Here is a 21,838-nt window from a genome sequence, read left to right on the forward strand (position 1 = left end):
TGAAAAAACATATATATTCACAAACGCAATTAATTTTGGGTGAAGTGATTGGATTTCCTTGAACAGCACAAAGCCTTTTTCTCCCTTGCTTTTCTTGTTTGCAAAATATGTAAATATTTAGTAATGTGAATAAACAGGCTTTGGTTCCTTTTTTCCTTCGTTTTTGCTATATACCTGACATGCCAGCTTTAATAACATTTGATAGTTTATTTTAAATGTGAAGTTTATTTCCAAAGTCCTCATCTAGTTAGAAAGACTCCCATCAGCAAAGTCAGCCCTAATCAAAGGAAGGGTAATTGAAAATAAACAATTTCTTAGCCATTGAAATTCAAAGAGAGAATTTCTTTTGTCAGATAACTTTTTTAAGCAATATGGAGTGGGGGGGAGTGGGGGAAATACATTTCAACGCAGCTCAAAATCCCCAACAAAAAACAACCTCTACACCGACCCCAGAGCTCAGCAACTGGGTAGCAGAAGGGATGGAATGCAAACACCCAAACTAATGCAGTGGAGGTTACTTTGGTGGATCAGAACCACTTGCTGACAATTTGCTAACGGAGATGTTGCATCTGCAAGGTCTGCAGAACTGGGGCCTGTCAAAAAAATTGCTTGCTTGCATGGTTACATGTTTGCAAACCCTGATAAATGGGGCATATCAGTGTATTTTATGTATTTTAAGGGGACAAATATGAACCAACCAAACCAATGCTCAGAACTGGTGGGATGGGGAAAGCTATGCTAAGTTGTAAGGGTTCTATGAAAGATACAGCACTATCTTTCAGTAAGTAGGGTGCTATCACTTCAGTATTAACATTTCCATTCCCATACATATCACTTGCATGGCTATTTTTAAAGGAATACTTCCTCTGTAGCGAACCTAATCCCCCCCTTCAAACAACCCCCTGAACTCTTTTGCAGCCTCCCGTGTTTCCTCATCAGAGCCCCTTTTCAATGAGTCCATCCAGCATAAGGGAGGTTGCCCCTAAAGTTGGAAAGCAGAGTGCTGAGTCACAAGACTTGTGTTGAAATAGGACTGACAAGTCTTTTGCTGATTAATGAATTACGATCAGAACCTATATATGTATATATTACACACAAAGGAACGGAAGGAAGAACACTGGGATGAATGAGAGACAAATGTGTATGAATATTTTTTTTCTGTGGGAAGAGAAAGAGACAAAAGACCCCCTTACCAATGCCCTTGACTGCCTGCCTGCTGAGCAAACTATCTCTCGGTACTCACTCCTACATCAGCCTTTCATGACATCTGTCGCCTGGAGGTTTAGTCACCTGCTGGTGACTAAACGCCACCACTCCGATTGTGAGAATGGGACAAGCATCCGACAACAACCCACTGGCAAGCCATTGTGTTTTGTTTCCTGCAAAAGGGCAGTGGGAAGGCAGCCGCTGGCCCCAGTTGCTTGGCACTTGGCTGGGGCGCGGATGTCAAAAAGCCTGCCGCGGACCGGGCCAAAAGTCTGGGCCAAGGGGATTCTTAGACAGGCAAGTACTGCAGGGAGTCAGAACGGGAAGCATGAGGAAAGGCGAAAGAAGTGGAGAAAGAGAATGGGTCAGTTTCTCCCGTCTATCCCCACCCCTTTTCTCCCCCCCATCTTCCTCCCCCCCCATCTCCCTCCACCTCCCTTTTCCAAATCTGGCATTTCAGCCTGAGACAGGGTGGCTTCACACACTCACCTCGCCTTGTCTCTTTGTAGGGGAGAGGAGCCAATCTGCGGTGCCTCTCCTCCTCTCCCCCCCATGCCCCCCCCACATACTCCCACCCTCTGGGACTGGGCTTTGCTTTGTGGTTAAAGCTTTACACGTCAGAAAGGAGGAAGAGGGGGGTAGAAGGGAAGGTTTCATGAATATCTTCACCAAATTAAAAAACAACAACAAACCACACACACACACAAAAACCAAACCCACAACCAAACCCTAGTGAGTGGGATTGGCAAATGGGATTATTAATCCTGGCCCAGAATAAAGGAGGCAGCAGACTCCATGCAGACCCCTCGGCGAAAGGAAGCATCCAGCCGCACACCTACCTTCAAGGGCTGCGCCGGACTGGGGCTTTAACCAGATGGAGTTCAGAGCAGGTAGGAGTCCCGGGTACCTTTCTGCAGGCCTCCCCTCCTGCGCAGGGAAGCCAGCCCACCTCTCCCCACTGAGAACCTCAACTGAGCCCTCACAAACACGTTCAATTTCTCCAGCATTTACTGGAAGACCCCCCCTTTCTTCTTTTTCTTTTTCTTCTTTTTTGTTAAAAAATGCCACTAGCAAATTTTGGCAGTATCCAGAGATGTAGAGCAGGGTTGGGAGGGGGTTAGGGTGGGGTATGGTGGGCTGGCATTTCCTCTGGATACCGTAGTTCTTTTACAAAACAAAACAAAAGTTTTCTCCTGCTTCCTTCTTTACTTTGAGGGAAATGCATACTGCTAGCTCCTTTACCTTTCTCTTGCCCCTCCCCACCCCCAAGTCTGAAGAGCTGCAGTGGGGTATGTTGAGGTGGGTGGCAAATGTGGGGTGGGGGTGGGGGGGAGAGAGAGAGAAGGAGAAAGAAATGAATGACCCTCCGCTTGTATACAATTGCATCAAATACATTCTTGAAAGCAACCTGGTTCTGCTTAACACTTGATTTAAAAAAAAAGGAAAGGAAAGAAAAAGGAAAGGAAAGGCAGCCGCTTCGAGAGAGGGTGTATGCACTTTCCCCCCCCTTTTTTTTTATATTCTTACATTCCTGGACACCAATCAAAAGAGCAAATCACGGGAGGTGGAAGAGGAGAGAGAGAGAGAGAGAGTGGTGAAAACTTTGCACACATACCAAAAAAAAAAAAAAGCGTACAGACAACTTTTCCCACCTAACACCCAGCAAACACAAACCAAAACAAATAGGGAAAAGGGGGGAGGGAAAAAAAGGAACGGAACCGGGGGCAGAGCCAGCCGGGGAGAAAGGCAATTTTTTTCACTCTGCGCCAGGAGCTTCGGAACAAAACCGTTTGCCTGCTAACCCGCAGCGTCGCCCCCAGCCCAAACTCTGAGTCTACTATGCTATGGGTTGCTGGGGGGGTTTCAGGTAAGGGCTCGCATCTCATTCAGTTTTGAGAGGGGGGGATGGGGCGGCGGGGGGTTCTTGCCATGCGCCTCATCTTCCCCCCATCCCAAAACCGCTGCTGATTCTAATTTGATTTGATTAAAACGTCTGTCTGGCTTTGGGACTGATTTAAGACTTTCCCTTTGCCCCCCCCCTCTCTCTTTTTCATGCATGTTTGTGATTACTGGGGGGGGGGGGAGAGAGAAGGGGAGTGAGAGACGCTGCTTAGTAAGGGAATAACATCCAAAACTGACAGAGGAAAATCAAAGTCACCAGCATTTTAAACAAGGGCTATAAAGGGTTACCACCCCCCTTGTCGTGCTTTAAGTGCTGCCCCAGCACAGAAAGAAAGTATGTTTGGTTACCAAAATAAAGGTTTGTTTGTTTGTTTTTAAACAAAGAACAGGAGAAGTGAAAGGGGAGGGGGGGAACCACCCTGAAACAAGTTTTTTCTGCAAAGAACGAGGAAACGTCCTTTGCTCCGGCGGATGGAGGGGGGGCACAAAACCCTAGGAAGTGTCCAGTCTTCCTAAATAATGTTAGGGGTTTTTGTTGCTGTTGTTGTTAATCCTTAGAGTTTTAACATTTGCAGCCGGTTAACAAAACTTTTCTTGCTGTTACTTTGAAAAGGTTGGAAAGGAGTTGCGGAGGGGGGCGCGATTACTTGGAATGAGAGAAGTTTTTCCTGCAGGGTGTAATTTTTATAAGCAATGGGGGTTTTGTGTTTTGCAGACAACACCCCAGGCTTTCTGGGAGAGGGCTTGTGTTTAAAATAAAATAAAAATGTAAAAACAAGCCTTAAAAGGTCAAAAGTGGTTTGTTTCCTGGACTGGCTCTTTTGACAATCAAGCTGTTTGGGGGAGAGGGGAGTCTCTTGCTCCCACAGAGTCAGCTATTTTAAAAAGAAAGAGCAAACAAACAAAGCAAAACAAAAACAGAAAAATCTTTGGGATTTTTTCTCCCTTGCCTGGATGCTGGAAAAGGCAAAGCAGGGAACGTGGAGGGGGATATGCCGGAAAACGTGAGGCCAGGGAGACCAGTAGACAGGCATACGCAGAACTTGCTCTTTCATGTCTCAAATGAACAACAGCCCAAATTCTCACTGCTAGGTCTGTTGGGGAAAGATGCTGTCTATCGGCTTGGGTCTCTTTACTGCCGGTCAGTTCTGCTCCTTGGCTGAGATAGCCAGGAAAAGTGAAAAGGCATGGGAGGGGGGCCGCGCAGGGAGGGAGGGAGAGAATAGAGCTAAAACTGATAGACGCAAATGGTTCTATCACTCCCATCCAGCAGCTGCAGCTAGCAGCTTGGCACTAGGCATCTTTTTAAGGGATTTTTCTCCAGAACAGCCCAAATTAGAGATTGATCCTAACCAGCAATACATTGGGCTGATAGGCTGTCAATGTGCCATTTGTTGGCTCATTCGGCTTTAAAGCAGAAAGCTGCTTAGAGTTGGGTAGCAGAAGGGGGGGAGGATGCTGTGCAGGAGGGAACTGAATGGGGTAGGTGTGACTAGAAAGTGCAATGGTGTGCTGGGAAATGGCACAGATCCCACAAAACACACATCTTCTTTATTTGCATGTACCGTACATACACAGCAATTACAAGTGCATGCATGTGAGATTATCTATAGGGATGATGTCTTTGGAAACGAGTTGAACCCTGTTTGCCTGCTGCATAGTTGGGTACCAGTGCAGGCTGGCAAGCAGCAGGCAACACGGCCCCCTGTTGTGTGCAAGTAGGAATGTGGGAGCCCATCCTCAAACAGACAGCCCACCACCACACCTGAAAAGGGTCTATGCTGTGGAATAAATACCATGGCTGCAGATCCACTGTACTCATAGGAAGGTCAACCTTAGCTTATATGTGCAGGGATAAAAAGGTGGCTGGAATACAAGATCACTGTTATGGAAGAAGCATCTCAAAAGAGAGGCTGGGACTATCCCAGGGAAAATATCCAGGCATGTTATGGAGCCACATGTAGATTGGTATACACCCCCTAGTTAAGGACCATACATACTCCTCATGCTCAAAACAGCCATGTACGTGCATATGCATGTCCATGGCCACACAAATGCATCTCTTTCCCTACAGATGCTCCTCATTAAATTTGCTGCTCAGAGGTAATGGGGCCGGGAGCCTTTACTATTGGCTTATTTTTCATTTCCATCTGTCCATCCCAAGTTGGCAAAGACATTAAGAGCCCCCCAAAGGGTCAGCTCTGAATGAGTTTTGTTCCTGGTGTTGATGCATAGCAAAATCATTGCTGTGAACTGCATGTGGAAAGGCCAACTACTCTTGTCCTTCTCTTCTAAGAAACCAAAGTGTTTTATTGTACTGTCCGGTGGCTTAGTGGGACACCTTGGGATGCGCTTTTGAAAAAGCACATGCATGGTTGTGTGCATAAGGATGTCCCCTCTTGCGAATGGCAGCATCTGAGTGAGCTCTGGGCCCTGCTCAGAGCAAAAGTGTGGGATGGAATTAATTTCAGTGCGTGAGAAGGGTAGAAATCTGTGTGAGATCAGGGCTTGCTCAGTATAACAGTGTGGCTATATATAACTAGTAAACTGACAGAATGTAAACAGTCAGTGTAAGGATAGTAAGGTACGAGGCAGGATGGACACTAAATTCATGTGCGCAGCATAGTCCTATTCAGAAACATAATACTTTTAACAGCCACGTTGCTTAATACCTAAAACGAAGGGTGCCTGGAGTTATTGCCTCAGCCCTTTGAGGACAACACTCTAAGCCACTTTCTTGCTGACGGCTACTTCATAGGTTTCACACCTGAGGACTGGAAAGCCAGTCTTGAGTTGGTGTACAAACACACCTTCACACATTTGAGTGCTGCCACAAGCTACTGGGGTTGCCCCACACAAATTTCATCTAGGGAAAATGGCACACTAGATAGAAACGAGACTAGGTCTGGCTGTGGACAGAAGGCACATTGGACCACCTCCTTGCTGAAGCTAAGCAGGTTTGGGTCTGGTCAGTGCCTGGATGAGAGGCCACCTGGGAATCCCATGTCCACTGCCTTGGGTTCCATGATTGAAGAAAGGTGGGATATAACATAAACCTTGGCTGTGAGCACTACATTGTACAGCACAACTTGCCCAGTAAATGGGCAACAGGGGAAGTCTTGCCACTGTCTCAGTCTGGGCCTGCACCATGCCTTATATCAGCACAGGCTTCTTTCCCACAATAAGATGAGTTCAAGGCAGGTTCTGACAGGTAGACCTCCTGCTGTCCAGCCCCGTGGGTTCGCACACATCTGTGTGTGTAAGCGCACCCGCGTGCACACACACACACACACACACACACACACACTCACACTCACTCACTCTCTTCCACGTGCATGCCCTTTCTGTACAGATGCTCCTCATTAAGTTTGCTGCTGGTTTGGGTTTGCTGATCCTAAGCCTGCAGCCAGGAAATTAAAGAGGGGAAAGGGAAAAGTTATAGGGAATGGTTTGAAGGTTCTGTGTGCTATTGCGGCAAGACAGTAACAGGCTTATATACGGAAAGCGGCACAAATGAGGCTCGAGCAGGATATTTTGAGAGACAGGCTTCAGTTTTAGGGGCACATATAGACACCCGTTTCCCACATTCCTGGTTCAGTGCTGTAGTGCAGGGATGGCCAAGTTCTGTGTTCTCAGGGACCACTCTATTCTCCAGGCAGCAGTCCGGAAACCGGAAGTATAGTTTGATGCACAGCCCGACCTCCTCACAGGTGGCCAGGCTTTACAATTCAGCCTCTGCATAGCTATCAGACGGGGCACTGTTTATAACACCCCCTCCCAATAATCACATTTAAAGTATGGAATAACTCACATATCTCACAACATTTGCAAACAAATTTCCTCTCCTTGCATATGAAACCATGGGCAAAATGCATACCACATGGTTAGCATTTGGCAGGGCTGCCAAGAGCCTGATAAAACTGTTTCACGGGCCAGGTCTGACATCCAATGGAGCAAATGCTTTCTTCCCCAAGGATCCACGCCAGGCCACCCACATGCTTTCTGTGATAAGGTCCTGATCCCATGCAGGTTGCAGTCAGTTGTGTAGACCAACAGGGGCAGAAATGCTCTGGTGGGATTTAGATACAGTACGGATGGGGAAAGCTGTGTCCCTCCAGATGATGTTGGGACTCCCATCAGCCCCCAGCCAACATGCTCAATAGTCAGGGGTGATCGGAGCTGCAATTCAGCAGTGTCTGCTGGGCTACAGGTTCCCCATCCCAACATACAGAGGGAAAGCCTGTCCAGCCACTAAATTAGATCCAGCCAGATGTTCCGTTATACTATGTGAACTGAAGACACACTAAAAAACTGGAAGGTAGTACAAATTCAAAAAGAACCTTATAAAAACTGCAACCTTCCCACCCCTCTGCAATCCCCAAGTCAGTCGTGGTGATTTCAGTCCAAACACAGACACCTGCTGCCGGTTAGTAACTCTATTCTCAGAACTACTAAGACCAAGTCCAGGTTCAAGTTTTCCTGCTGTTAAGACACCCTACACACACACACCCAAGATCACAGAAGTAACGAAATAACCAGGAGTTGTGGTGACAATTTCCCCTGGGTTGAGAAAGAGGTAGCAATTATTTCTTCTTTAGACATTTACCTCCCAAACTTCAGCTGTTTGTTGTTGGGATAGATGCAGGAAACAAAGCATTTAAGCACAGTCACAAGCTACAGACACCTATTGTCAGGGGCAGTCTATGGCATCAGCCTCAGAATGAGAATAAACCTAGACTGATCATGTAAGCCAGGGATGGCTAACCTGTAGTCCCCCAAATGCTATTGGACTGCAACTCCCATCAACCCTAACTATAGGCTATGATGGTTGAGGGTGATGGGAGTTGAGTGTAGTCAGCCCTGGTGTAAAGGCAAGAGAGAAGCATGGCAAAGGAGTCAGAAGACTGGGCCTTAAATCAGCATGCTAAATAGTAGTACAGAGGCAAGGATGAGGCCATGGATGGTGCGAGGAAAGAATCACACAGGTAGAGAAGGCAAAATCTGGGCCACAAGCAAGAACTTTGGATGCTAGCCCAGATGCTGCGGATGACTTAGTCACAGAGGGATGCTTGAGGTCTTGAAAGGAGGCTGAGCAAAATGCATCATGGTACCCTGACTATATATGGGAAAATCAAACTCCATTCTGACCACACTGGATTTCAGGTCGCTCATGATTGCAAAGCTATACAGCGAACAGCAGAAACGAAAAACCTGATGTGACTGGGAAGTTCGTTCATTACTGGCGCACAGGGGAGCCTGAGATGGAGCTCTAACATTCCTCATGTGAAAGGGGAGGAAGCTACAAAGTGTAGTTCTAAAGGTGTTACCTGACAGATGGGTGTGCGGGCAATGGAGTCATTCAGGAGATGGCAGACCTTCAAGGGAAGCTGACCTGAAAGGATGTTCATTGGAGATGAGGGCAAAGTGGTGTTTCTGAGTTCAGACCAGTAGGAGGTGATTTCAGATGTTACATTAGCTGTTTTGGGGAAAACTCTAGCTGCAGTCTGTATGAATGAATAATGAGTGGAGGAAGATAAGAAAGTGAATCAAGGCTTTCTTGTGGGATCTTTATCTGCAGCAGGGATAGGAAACATGGCCCTCCACATGTTATGGGACTACAATGCCCATCATCCTTGGCCACTGCCTATGCTGGATGGGACTGATGGGCATTGGGAGTCCAACACCATCCGGAGGACCAAATGTTTCTCAATCCATGATCTGCAGCATCTGAACCCTTCTTGCAAGGACAGTTTGAAAAAGGTGCCGAGGTCCAGTCTGTGTGGATAGCAGTCTCCTCGTGTGGATAGCAGTCTCACTCTACTGCACAGTGATTGCTATTTTCTTAGTATGGTTAGTTCCTGTGCAGTGATTTTTCATTTAGATTCTAGGAATCTCAGTGGAGTGTTATTTACTGCAAGTGTCCCAAGTGCATTTTTTGTGCTCTGGCATAAAAGCTCTTTGGTATAATTGACACTGGCTAAATTGCACAGTGCTGACATGCTAGTTCTTCATTATTCTGCCCACAAGACTCTTGAGAGCCCTCTTGGAAATTTAACCATGTCTCCCCATTAATAGCCCCAGGAACACCAGATTCTCTGCCAACCCCTGTGTCTAATATAGGAAGGACTCAAATTAAGGCTTCCCATATTAAGATTTCTTTAAATGAAGCGCTCACAGACCACTAAGCCATGAATGCTTTGAAATCCCATGGGAGAACAACCTCTCATAAACTCTTGCCAACAGCTTAATTCTTCCAGGAGAAGCCAGCTAGAAAAAGAAAAGCTCACAAACTTGAAAGGTGATCAGCCTGCTTTAAACTTGTAGCATTAGGGTAACCAGCAATCTTGAGGCATTTCCATGGTCATGAAAATCCACAAGGCACCTTTGTAGTTTTCTGTGATCAAAGAATATGCTGCACCCCTAAGTGTGAATCATTTCAGGGGGTTTTGTCTTCTGTTTCTTGTATTGGCTCTAAATTTCACAACTGGAGCCACATGACCCGGAAGCTGTCAGGATAGGACACCACAGACTCTGTTCTTACCTGTCTCAATAACCAGATGGGCACTAGGAATTATACTTAGTGTTACTAATCTCCATTCTGCATAGTATTAACACATGATGGCTTTTGTACAGAACCCCAATGCACGCAGTAAGGTGCCCTCAATATGACCTTCTGCTCTGACTTTTGGCTTTTCCTACTGCCTTCTTTCAGCCTTGATACTCTTGTAAGCTCACATCAAGAGTTTCAATGCCAGACTGGTTTCAATGCAGCTTAGCTCAATATATACTTTGGCTCCACATGTTCCCATATTCAACAGTAGAGTCACACACCTAAAAAGCCTGTGTCAGAGAAACTCTTGTCAACAACCACATCCATGTATATCTTACAGGCTCAGGACAGTTTTGAGGTCATGCGGGCCAATATTTCATGTTTACCCAGAAATAAATCCAACTGAGCTCAATGGTGCTTACTTCCTAGTTAATGCATGAATAGAAGTGATTCAATATAAACCTAAGGCTGCAATTTCAGGATTGTTTCAGAGAAACATCTGTCTATTCTCAAAAGCTTTCCTCTTACCAATCCTATCCCTGAAATGGACTATTCTTTTGCTATCAGCCAGTTTTCCCAATCAATACTTCCCTCCTAAGAATGTCTCACTATAAAACCTGATGCCAACTAACACCTCACCATATGCAGCAACTGAAATAAAGCATTTCCACACTCCCCTTGTTCTCTGCACGCCCGAGGTCTTTCCACTGATACAGTTGCTTTTCCCTCAGTGGAAATCTATTACACATCACCCTGCAGGAAGCCTCTTTGTTATGCTAAGATTGCAATCCTATATTCATCTATTAAGAGTAGGGCTGCAATCCTATGCACATTCACCCCAAGTAAACATGTATAAAGTTTGCATGTGGTGCAAGTTCCCGCGACTGGGTGAGCTCCCGTTGCTCGGTCCCAGCTCCTGCCAACCTAGCAGTTTGAAAGCATGAAGTGCATGTAGATAAATAGGTACCGCTCCGGCGGGAAGGTAAACAGCGTTTCTGTGCGCTGCTCTGGTTCGCCAGAAGCGGCTAAGTCATACTGGCCACATGACCCGGAAGCTGTATGCGGGCTCCCTTGGCCAGTAAAGCGAGATGAGTGCCGCAACCCCAGAGTCTTCTACGACTGGACCTAATGGTCAGGGGTCCCTTTACCTTTAAGCTTGCAATAGACTTGACTAAGTGCACGTTACCACCTCATGAGTTCTGAGTGGTCCAAACAGTGATGTTCTTGTAATCTCAGGTATTTACTATCCCACACAGAAATCCTTTAAGCACAGATCTAAAAAGAAGGAAGTTAAAGGTGCAGAGTTTGGCACTTTCTGTGTTGAGTTGGAACTGCCAAACTCCTTGGCTTGCACCCAAATCTGAAATTATTTTTGCATTGTGCAGTCTAGACATGATCTCCTCAACTGTCCTCCAGGGGCACTATGCACACTTGGTGGCCCTGCTTATAACTTTTGGGCCTAGGCAAACACTTAGCTTGTTTGGTTTTTATGATAGAGGCCAGGCTCCTATCCCAAAAAGCATCTCATTTTACCATTTGGTCTGATGCCACTTCTGTCTCTCTCACTAACAGGAGGCTTTATGTAGCAATATTATTATTATTATTATTATTATCCTCATTGTCATCCAATTTATGTACCACTTATATGTCAACTATAAAATCAATACATAATTAAAATACACAATAAGCATTCCATTGTGGCATTTGAAAAAGCAAAACAAAAGCCCCTATTGAAACAATAAAATCATAAGTTCACTTCCAGGGAATGCTTGCCTAAACAGGTGTGCCTAAACAGCAGGCTTGTGATGGTTACAGTGTCCTACTGACTGAGGCAGGTTGTAACAACATTTTAACCACTCGAAAGAGCTCTGCTTAATGGAGATGGAATGGTGGACCTTTTTCGCTGCCATCATCGCTATGTGATAGTTGCAGATATGCATTCTAACCACTGTTCAGCCTGCTGTAGCTGTTATCTTTTGTGGTTCGTAGCTATGAAGAGAACTGAGGAGCAGAATGAGCTCCTGTGTCAGACCAGACACATTGAAGTGACTGTGTCAACAGGCCTCCCCACCCTAATGTTCCACAATGAGGAAACAGCCTCAACAAAATCACCAAAATTGGCTACTGGAAAATCCTCCAGAGCACTCGGGAATCGATCAGATTTCAAAAGTCTCCAAGGGCATGCCGTCCAAATTGGCCCCTCCCCACAACAAAGGGATCAATATGCAAACCACCAGCCACTCACACTGAAGTGAAGCCTAAAGCTAATGTCTGTCCTACCCTGTGTATTGGTCCATTGACAATTTGGGACAGGCCCATAAAGGCTATGAAGTCCCAAACTGGACCAGAAAAAGCAACCTTGGCATGAATGTCAAGGTCATGCAGAACCACTGTCCTGGGGTCCCCCAACACTGGACCCGAGACTACCTTAGACAGCCATTGGACAACAGGGTGGGCACTTAACCAACACCATCCCTAATCTCTTCCACTGACTCAACTACAGGTACAGGTCTCCAAGACCAATTCCAAGACAATGGGGTATTCTGGCAAGCTGCATAGATGTCTTATGGACATCAGTGACTCCCCCAATCTGGCCTTCTAACTTTTATAGCCTCAGTGCATCCAGGTTCACTAAAAAAGCTTGTCAAAGCTTCTGCTAATGGTTTCTGCATGGTGCTTTGTAGGCAAATCTGTAGGAACTAAGCACACAGCTAAGTGATTTGCATGGAACGTGTGCACCTAACCTCTGTATTGCACCCCTTGTGCTTTATTCTTCAGCCCCTAAGCTTCCAACTCAGCTGTCCATTCAGCTGTCTTCCCTTCTCACTTGACCTCATCTGTCCTCACATCCTTTGCCTCAATTCCCCATTCTGCCCTTGTTTGCTGCTGCCTATAAGTGTGGGTGGTCACTGACTATCCTCTGCCTGTTCTTTTGCTACAGGTATTTAACTTTAGGAGCTGTTCACAAACTGTTGTTGAACTTTTAAGCATACTTGCCAGGAAACAAGTCTCAGTGAAATCAATAGGGTTTGGTTCCAAGTAAATGTGATTAAGATCAGGCTCCAAGTTTGACAATAAATGGTTAAAAATGTGTTGGAGGACCCAGTAAAGTTTCTTATGTACAGTATCCTAGCACATGCTCTGTTATGTGCCCATTTGTAAGCAGCTGCAAGTTCCTCCGTGGGCTATATAACCTGCAGAGTCTCCCATCCATCTAGGAATCTCCTTCTGTGCCTCATTCATTTTCACACTTTTTCTGTTCCCTGTCACTTCCTACTTCACCCTACACTTCTCTCTCCCGGAGTGATGCAGCTTACCTCAGAATGGAAAAATCCTTACAAAGCACAGCCACTGTCTGGTTAATTTCATTGTCCGCTTTCTTGCACGGCCTTGACTCTGTCATTATTGATGCAAACAAGTCTGCCGGCTGTTTGGGGCTCCCCAGTGTCATCAGCAGACTCCTCCATTTGCTCAGCCTGGAGTATGCCTAAGGGAATACACAGATGTAAGGACAAGCAGGGTATACAACCAACATCACTCCAGCCCACCCAGCCCCTACTTACTGAAGACATGGGGGAACTTTGTTCCAATCACATCAGCTGAAGATTCACCAGAAAGCCTAAACAATGTATTTTATTTTGCTCAGCCGGTGTTCTGTAAAATGGCAATACAGTAATGAACAGCCCAACTCATAGGCTGTTTCCAGATTAAAAGCAGCAATGGTGATAGAGGCATCTGGCTCTCTAAAAGTGGTGCTGGTTCTTTGCCCTGCTCCACACACCAACATCAGGTGTCAAGTCATTCATAGCCCACTATAGGAGACACTATATAATTCACAAGAGAGAGTTGGACCATAAAGAAGGCTGATCGCTGAAGAATTGATGCTTTTGAATTATGGTGCTGGAGGAGACTCTTGAGAGTCCCATGGACTGCAAGAAGATCAAACCTATCCATTCTGAAGGAAATCAGCCCTGAGTGCTCACTGGAAGGACAGATTGTGAACCTGAGGCTCCAATACTTTAGCCACCTCATGAGAAGAGAAGACTCCCTGGAAAAGACCCTGATGCTGGGAGAAGGGGACGACAGAGGACAAGATGGTTGGACAGTGTTCTCGAAGCTACCAACATGAGTTTGACCAAACTGCGGGAGGCAGTGGAAGACAGGAGTGCCTGGCGTGTTTTGGTCCATGGTCACGAAGAGTTTGACACGACTAAATGACTAAACAACAACAACAACATACATTTCACAAAGGTTGATTCCACTCAGTAGAACCAGCAGTTTTAAGACCTTGGATTACTAGGTGAAATTGTCAACATTGCACCACATTGTAACAATGCTCAAAGGTATACTAATATATGTTCTACTTTCTTGGACCTTTTCATAAGACAATGAAGGAGAAAGTTGATAATGTGGGCATCTAAATTTTAGATGTGTGCAATGGAGCAGTTCACTGTTTGAGCAGAATGGGAAGTTCGCATATCCAGGACCACTGCAGGCTTAAGCTTCCTACAGACACCCTTGCACATGCACACACACTTTGAGGCTTCCTGCAACTGCAGTATATTAAAAACAAACTTTAAATCAAGTAGAGAAAATGACAGGTGTCGGACATCAGGTTTTCTTATGTGAAACTTTTATATGTTAGTAAAAAATAAAGAAAAAAAGGTAAAGGACCCCTGGACAGTTAAGTCCTGTCAAAGGCGACTACAGGGTGTGGCACTCATCTTGCTTCAGGCCAAGGGAGCTGGCGTTTGTCCACAAAGAGCTTTCCAGGTCATGTGGCCAGCATGACTAAATCGCTCCTGGTGCAACAGAACACCTGGAAACACTGTTTACCTTCCCGCCACAGTGGTACCTATTTATCTATTTGCACTGGTGTGCTTTGAAACTGCTAGTCTGGCAGAAGCTGAGACACAGTAACAAGAGCTTACCCTGTCGCACAAATTCAAACTGCTGGCAGTGGTTTAGACCACAGCACCACCTGCTCCCTCAGGCACCATGGTACTCAGCTAAGTCATTGAGATAGTTTATGGCAAAGGGGGTGCCCTCTCAGTTTCGGGGTATCACTTTAAATGTCATACAGTATTAAGTTATTCAGAGTATCTATTGCAGCCTAGTTCTGAACACACATGCAAGACTCTTCCTTCAACCTTTCTGAATATACAGAATGCTTTTATCATCTCATAACCACTCTGATTTTGCACAAAAGCAAGGTTAAAGGTTAAAGGTCCATATATAATCTTATGTACCCTAAGTAGATCAAATCCGCTCTCCAACACGCTTCTGCTCCGCTTGCAATCCTGGGTTAACTCCAACGTGCCTCTGACCCATTAATGAACTGATTTACCCCTCCATATTACATTAACTTGGTTTCTGCCTCTTCCCTACCCCACCTTCCATTTGCTAATTCCTTTTAGTCCAGGGGTGCCCAAACTTTTTTCAAAGAGGGCCAGATTTGATGAAGTGAACATATGCGAGGGCTGACCAAAGTTCTTGAGCTTTGTTGTTGAGCTTTTCTTTAGGATTGAACTTTACCCCAAAGTTGTTGATTTTGTAGGATTGAAGTTGCCACAGGGGCTGGATAAAATTGACCCCCAAAATGGACTTTGGACATGCCTGTCTTAGTCCTTCCCTTTGTGTGTGAACCACGAGGAGGGGTGGTTACCCCAGTTCACTGCATCAAAGGCTTCCTTTCAAAGTATTGTGCATACCTGCAAGGTAAAAAGCATTTTCTCCCTTTACACCCTTTGCTCTCCCAGTAGCCTCTTTCACCCTGGAGATTTATTTAGATTAAGCCCTCCCGGCTAAACATAAGGGCAACCAGTTCCTCCTTTAATTTTTTTCGAGGGTGAGGTGGGCAGAGTGATCTCTTGTACTGACAGGGCGCATATTTTCTTGGCCTGCTGCTCTGACTTTCAGCCTCCAATCAAGAAATATTTGCGAAGGCAAAAATAAACTTCCTTATCAGGTAAATCATAGAAGGTACCTTCCTCCCATGATAAATCTGGTGGGTATCAAAGCAATACTAGTCTATTATCTTTTCCATGTACGTATTCACTTAGCATCCATAAAATAAAAAGGCTGGATAAATGCTGCAAGAATCTTCCACGGTGAGCTTTCTGGGCTCACCATACTGCATTCCCTGTAACTCCAGCCGCCATTAAACAACCCGACCAACTCTGCCGGTCTGGTTTTTAGAGGGGTTTCTTATACTGGCGGCCGCTTTCGAAGTTCCGGCGACAAAGCGGAATACAAATCTTAAAATAAATAAATGCAGCTCGTTGATTGCAATGGCCGCGTAAGTTCAGGGCTCCACAAGTCAGTTCCCTTCCTCCTCCCGTATCTTTTCCGCAGGCCGCAATCACGTTCTTATCTAGCCTGATCTTTTGTACGTGAGGAAGAAAAAGTAAATGCACCCCCTCCCCCGATGAAGAACCTATTTTCTTCGGATCGCAATCTAAAAAGTTGCAAAAATGCGCTGGAGCCCCTTCCCACCATGTTTCGATTGCTTCTTCCCATTCTCGCCTCAAGGCCACCCTAATCTGTGCCCAGCTTGCCGTTGTCCACACCCCTCGACCCCTTCAGCCTCCCCCCACCACGCCACGTAAAAGTCTACGGCCAGCTTTGTTGTTTGTTTTGGAACCAACATCGCCTGCAACTCTGGAAACTCGACCCTCCTCCTCCTCTCCCCCCCCCGCCCCACCCAGGCTCTCACACCATAACATGTGGGGCTGAGCTGTTAAACAAAAATAAAAACCTTCGTGGGGGCTCACGGCACCGCGGGGCTCAGCCAACCCAAACAGAAAGGGGAGTGAGTCACAAGCCAGCAGCACCCCCACCCCAATCGGGTTCAGCACCATCCGTTTTCAGTTCAGCTCAATGATGCCTCACTCTCTGCCCGAGAGGTGTACGGATCAGGTAAATGCTCTTAGGGCTGTTTTCAATCCACACCCCATAAAGTCGATCCCGATTCCCTAAGGTTGATCTACTGTATCCCCCCCCCCACCGCGGCCTTGTGCCTTCCTCGCTAGAACTCCTTTGCTGTTTTCAGGATGCTGTCATGCAGAGCACTGCAAGCCTTTGAACACATAGCCAGGAGTAAGGCCCATAGCAGGACTTGCTTCTTCTGGGTAAATGTGTATAGGATTGCTATGCAAAGGTAGCCTACAGTCCTGTATTCTTCAGTCCTGGGAGAAAGACCCACTGAAACTTGATAGAACTTGTTTCTGTGTATAGGATTTCCTTATGAGGCTGCAATCCTAAACACACAAGGGAGTATGCCTCATTGAACACAAAGGGACTTACTTCTGAGTAAACATGCAGAGGACTGCAGCTAAAAGACTTTTTGTGTTTGCTGCATCAGTGATGTGAATACAGAACCAACACTGGCTACTAAAAATGCATCTTTATTTAAAGATTGTTCTCATCTGCCTTCTAGACTGCATTTACAACATTCAAACATGCACATAAATAGGGTGAGGGAGACTCAGAGGTGCAGAACAGTCCTGTGCATGCTTGCTCAGAATTACCGGTATGTCTGCCCTGGAGCAAAGCAGGGTCAGGCCTGGTTAGTCCTTGGATAGGAGAAGTTAGTCCACCCAATGAGCTTATACCTACCGGTAGGTTGCATCCTTAGTGCCTTGTAATGAGTGTTTATTCAGTGGCAAAAAATCATGGATAAGCACAACCACATATGATTAGGATAACTCATGCACCAAAAAGCAACGAACACTCAAAATCCAGTCATGCTTGCTGTCAAGTACCATTGCCTTAGTTTTTTGCTGTGATAGGGAATCATAGGAGACCAATAAACCCTTAAGTGGGCATCACATTTAAGGCTGCAATCCTATGGGTATTTGCATTGAATTTTGTGGGACTTGCATCTCCGTCGACTTCCACAGTGCTGGTCTATAAGGTTCACAAAGGTTGATATGTTATCTTGAATGACTTGTTGATTTTTTTTCTGTTCAGGCATTTTCACCGTTTGGATTGTTGGACTGTTTGCTTCTTTTCTCATTGAATTTTGTGCTTAAAAAAACTGACATTCTGGAACAGGGCACTCAAAAGGCAGGGTTGCTTTTATAGACATGGCATGTATTGCCAAAGTATATGGAAAAGACAGGGCCAGAAAAAAAGAACCAGGGATCTTCCCACCACACATTCCTTATGTCAAAGGCCCTTTTGTTCCTTAGTGCCCATATTACTTAGTGACCTATTACTGTCCAGTCTGTGGTGTTTGGTTTTTAAGAGCAGATTTTCCTCATTACTTTTTGATGGGAATTAATGTATGTACAGTCTCTGATAAGTGGAAGTTGTTTTCTCATATTTCTTCTTCTCTCTGGAATCACCATGCATTAATTCTACCAGTCATAGAATTGGAGAGGGCCTTGTAGCCAGTCAAATTCAGCCAGGGCCCCATTAGGACCTCAAGCAGCAGTTCATCCTCTGAAGCACCCAGCCTATTTCCCTCTGCTGCCTCAGATGTAGTAGAGGACACTATCCCATCATCACTCATCGGTACTGAAGTTAGGTTAAACTACCAGACCAGTCAGCTTCAATACAGGAAATCAAACGCTATCTTGTCCTTCACCTCAGGCAGCAAAATTCTCAGGGAAGCCAGAGATCGAGATCCCTTCCAGTCTCTTCCTTGACAACTTCCAATGAGGGAGAGTCATGGGAGTTGTAGTCCAAAACATCTGGAGGGCCGAAGTTTGGGGATGCCTGATCTAGTCCTTCCTTCTGGAGCAGACAGAAGGAAGACCTTCTGGTGACAGCCCTTCAGGTTGAAGAGTGCTTCATTTACCCCAGGCATCCCCAAACTGCGGCCCTCCAGATGTTTTGGCCTACAACTCCCATGATCCCTAGCTAACAGGACCAGTGGTCAGGGATGATGGGAATTGTAGTCCAAAACATCTGGAGGGCCAAAGTTTGGGGATGCCTGATTTACCCCCTTGGCCTTCTTTTCTCCAGGCTGAACATAACCAGATATTTCCACCTTTCTCAATAAAATGTGCTTTGTCCAATTTGCCTACATTTCCATTAAAGTGAAAGTGGGGGCAGTATTCCAGATTACTAGACAAGAGCCCAAGAAGGTTTAAGAACATAAGAAGAGCTCTGGATCGTGTGAAAGATAAATGTAGCCCAGCATTCAGTTCCTAGCAGCAGCTGGACAGATGCTTTGTGAGGCCCACTAGCAGGGCTTGAGTAGCTGCCCTCAGCCATTATTTGGCCTTCGGAAATTGCAAAAGGCAGAGTGAGGCAACCACCTCAGGTGCTTCCAGGTGCTGGTAAGCCCCTTGAGTGTTCCCCTTAGTCAGAGGAAAAGGCCACAGGGCCCACCTTGTGCCCCACAAAGCTGCCTGCTGCTCTTGGGCATGGTGGAGGATGCTTTCTAGTTGTCAGGCTGGGTGAGGTGGCTGCCTCAGGCAGCTGGGTTTGAATGTCACAAAAGGGCTGAAAACGTTGGGTTTTATTCAACTGTAGCGCTATGTAAATTTTTGTGCAAGTGGAAATCCGCTTGACCAACAAGCCCTCTAAATTCATTCTGGGGCTTCTTCCAACCCTCAGGAGCAGATTTGGGGATGTGAATGGTGGTGGTGGGGAGTCCTATTTCACAAGTGAAAGTTGTTCCTTCCACACACGGATCTAGTTGAATGCTGCCCTTAATTTTTACTCTCAGGAAAAGGTACTTGTGGAATTCTCTACCTCAGGTGCCAAAATAACTTGGCCAGCCTATCATTAATGTGACCAGGATTTGGCGAGAGGAGTGGATGCTATTTGCCATTCTGCCTCAGGCAGCAAAATGTCTTGGGCCAGCTCTGTATTACAGTAAGTTTCACCTGCCAGTCCAGCATGTGGAATTTGTGGGTGTCTGTGTGGGTGTCCAGCTTGTCTTCTGCTTCAGGCAGAAAAATATATTGGGCCAGCTCTGACTTTGAGAACCGCTTCAGATGAGAGAATGCTGTGAAGTACACTATTGAGGGCCCTCAGTGTGTGTGTGCGTGCGTGTCTACATTTAAAGATATATAGAAATAAAATGGGTGTAGGGTTTCCTCACAAATCTCTAAATGCATGTTTGACTGCAAAAATTGATGTGAATAGGTTTCCTGTGCAATTATACGTGAAATTTGAGCGTGTATGTGTGTGCACATGCAAAGGAAGCCTGAGGCCTGCAGGCTGAGCTTAAAGCCTGTCTTTGGAACTGAATGCTGAAATTCTCTCACCAGCTCTGGATTATCAAATCAGATTGATGGACAATTGTTGGCAGAACCATGGCAGGATCTCCCAGTTCTGGGAAGTGACGGGATTTCCTCCACCGCCCCCATTTTCTCCCATTACACACACACACATGCACACCACTACATGCCGAGAAAGATGCCAGTTGGATGAAAAAGTGTTGGAACCAGACATGACCTTTCCTAGTGTTGGGAACAGGCACTTTCGTAATGGGCCTCTGACGTCAGGAACCTCCGTGGTTTCTTGCGAGGCCAGAAAGGTCACTGTATTGTTCTGGCCTGGCTCCCTCTCTTCCCTCACAAGGAATTCCCTCCAACTATCAGCCTCTTCCCCTGAGTCACTCACTGCAGCCTCCTGCGTATATATATTCCTTTGGACATCTCTCCCTCAGTCTAATCTCACCACATCCCAACCTCACTGTTTAGTTCTTCAGTAGCTGCCTGACTTTGGAAACCATCTGGGCAAAATTCAGTGGCAGAGGATAGGATAATTTTGCCACAAGCTCCCCATCTCTTATGCTGCTTCCTCCATGGGACCCCATCCTGGAGCCCGTCCCCCTCACTTTAGATTGGAGATTTGGTGGGGCTGGGGGCAGTGCTATCTGCCCCTCCCTGCATCAAGGTCTGTTTAGTCTGCGGCTCTATAATAACCCCCTTCCTCAGCACCACTGTAAACATCTGTCAGGGTCAATCTATCCCAGGGCCTTGCCAGGCATAGCTTCCTTTGCCCCCTCCCCCTCTCCTCTTCCCTCTCTTCCCCCTCATCCTGCGCCTCACACAGACAATAAATCCCAGGATCCATTTGGTCAGGAGCTGGTGAGAGGAAAGTGGGGTACATACTTCTTTCTACATACACTTCTTCTTTCTGTTCCTTTTCAGGTTATGGGATAAGACATCAGTGTCCCCTCATAACAATGGAAGGATGAACATAAGTACACCCTTGTTATGTGAGCCAGTGATTCATGGTGTGGTAGTGAGCAATCAAAGTTATTGAGTGAATGAGGCATGCCCCCCTCTTGAAGGTTTTTTGAAATGCTGGCTGTAGAATATTTTGGCATAGACGGTACCTTTCCGTTCTGCCTAATGGCAAGTTCTGTGTAACTCAAAAGCTTGCAAACTCCGAAACTGGCAGGAGAAGGTATCACCTTACCTACTTTGTAACTACAAAATATGCAATTTCCTGCAACTTACAAAGCAGATGTTTACATTTAGATACCACAAATCACTGGCACATTCTTCACAATCTCTCTCGCCAGCTTTCTCTCCCAAATACTAATTTTAAAGAATGGACACACATTAGTAAACTCATTTTAGATGCTATCAAAACCAGCAGGCAGTATCAGCAGTCAGACAGGGGCTATTATTGGAAGTGATCTTTTTTATAACACAAGACTTTGCAGCCTGTTCGTGGTGGTACAGCATAGTAGAGAAAAGGGATTTGAGCATATGCAGAGTGCATTTCCTTCACTCAACAGTAACTGAAATGCAACATGTAAGTTAACACACCACATATCCTGGTTTTATGAGGAAGGGTTTCAAGAAGAAAACAGGACTTTCAAAAAGGCCTGGGCTCCCACATTTTACATTTTAGAAATAAAGCGCTGACATTTCCAAGACCAGACTGCAAATGGTCATATTATTATTTTAAGCATATGTGACCTGCCTGCTTACAGTAACTAAAATAAGAAAGAAATGGGAGGCTGTACCGTAGTAGGCCATGTCGGAAAGATATTGGCAGATCTCTAGAGATAGCCATTTTGCTATAGCTACGGTAAAACACTGGAATGTGGGCTGAACCCATTCTGGGGACATTGTTGAGGGCTGGTCTGTAGCTTGAGAATTTGGGGGGGGGGGAGTTTAAGTAGAGTTATTTGCATCTGTAATCCCAGGGACAGGTTTGCAGGAATCGTGGGGCACAAAGGGAGCTATTTACAGGGAGCTGAGG

General features: G+C 45.9%; 1 protein-coding gene across 3 annotated transcripts in view; it reads left to right on the plus strand.

Moving 5' to 3' along the window:
• The first annotated feature begins 1,831 nt into the window (after window positions 1-1,831).
• CLCF1 (cardiotrophin like cytokine factor 1) overlaps window positions 1,832-21,838 on the plus strand; it is a 51,769-nt gene continuing 31,762 nt past the window's right edge. The window contains exon 1 of one of the 3 annotated variants that reach the window (XM_088663678.1): window positions 1,832-2,096. In XM_088663678.1, the coding sequence (XP_088519804.1) occupies window positions 1,956-2,096 (141 nt within the window). In that variant the 5' untranslated portion in view covers window positions 1,832-1,955. Of the gene's footprint in view, window positions 2,097-2,911; window positions 3,074-21,838 lie in introns of those variants that run through there. The other 2 variants (XM_035127728.3, XR_015948522.1) reach the window with 2 other exon arrangements.

Source organism: Zootoca vivipara, chromosome 1 (assembly GCF_965207765.1).
Source record: "Zootoca vivipara chromosome 1, rZooViv2.hap1.1, whole genome shotgun sequence".
Classification (NCBI taxonomy): domain Eukaryota; kingdom Metazoa; phylum Chordata; class Lepidosauria; order Squamata; family Lacertidae; genus Zootoca; species Zootoca vivipara.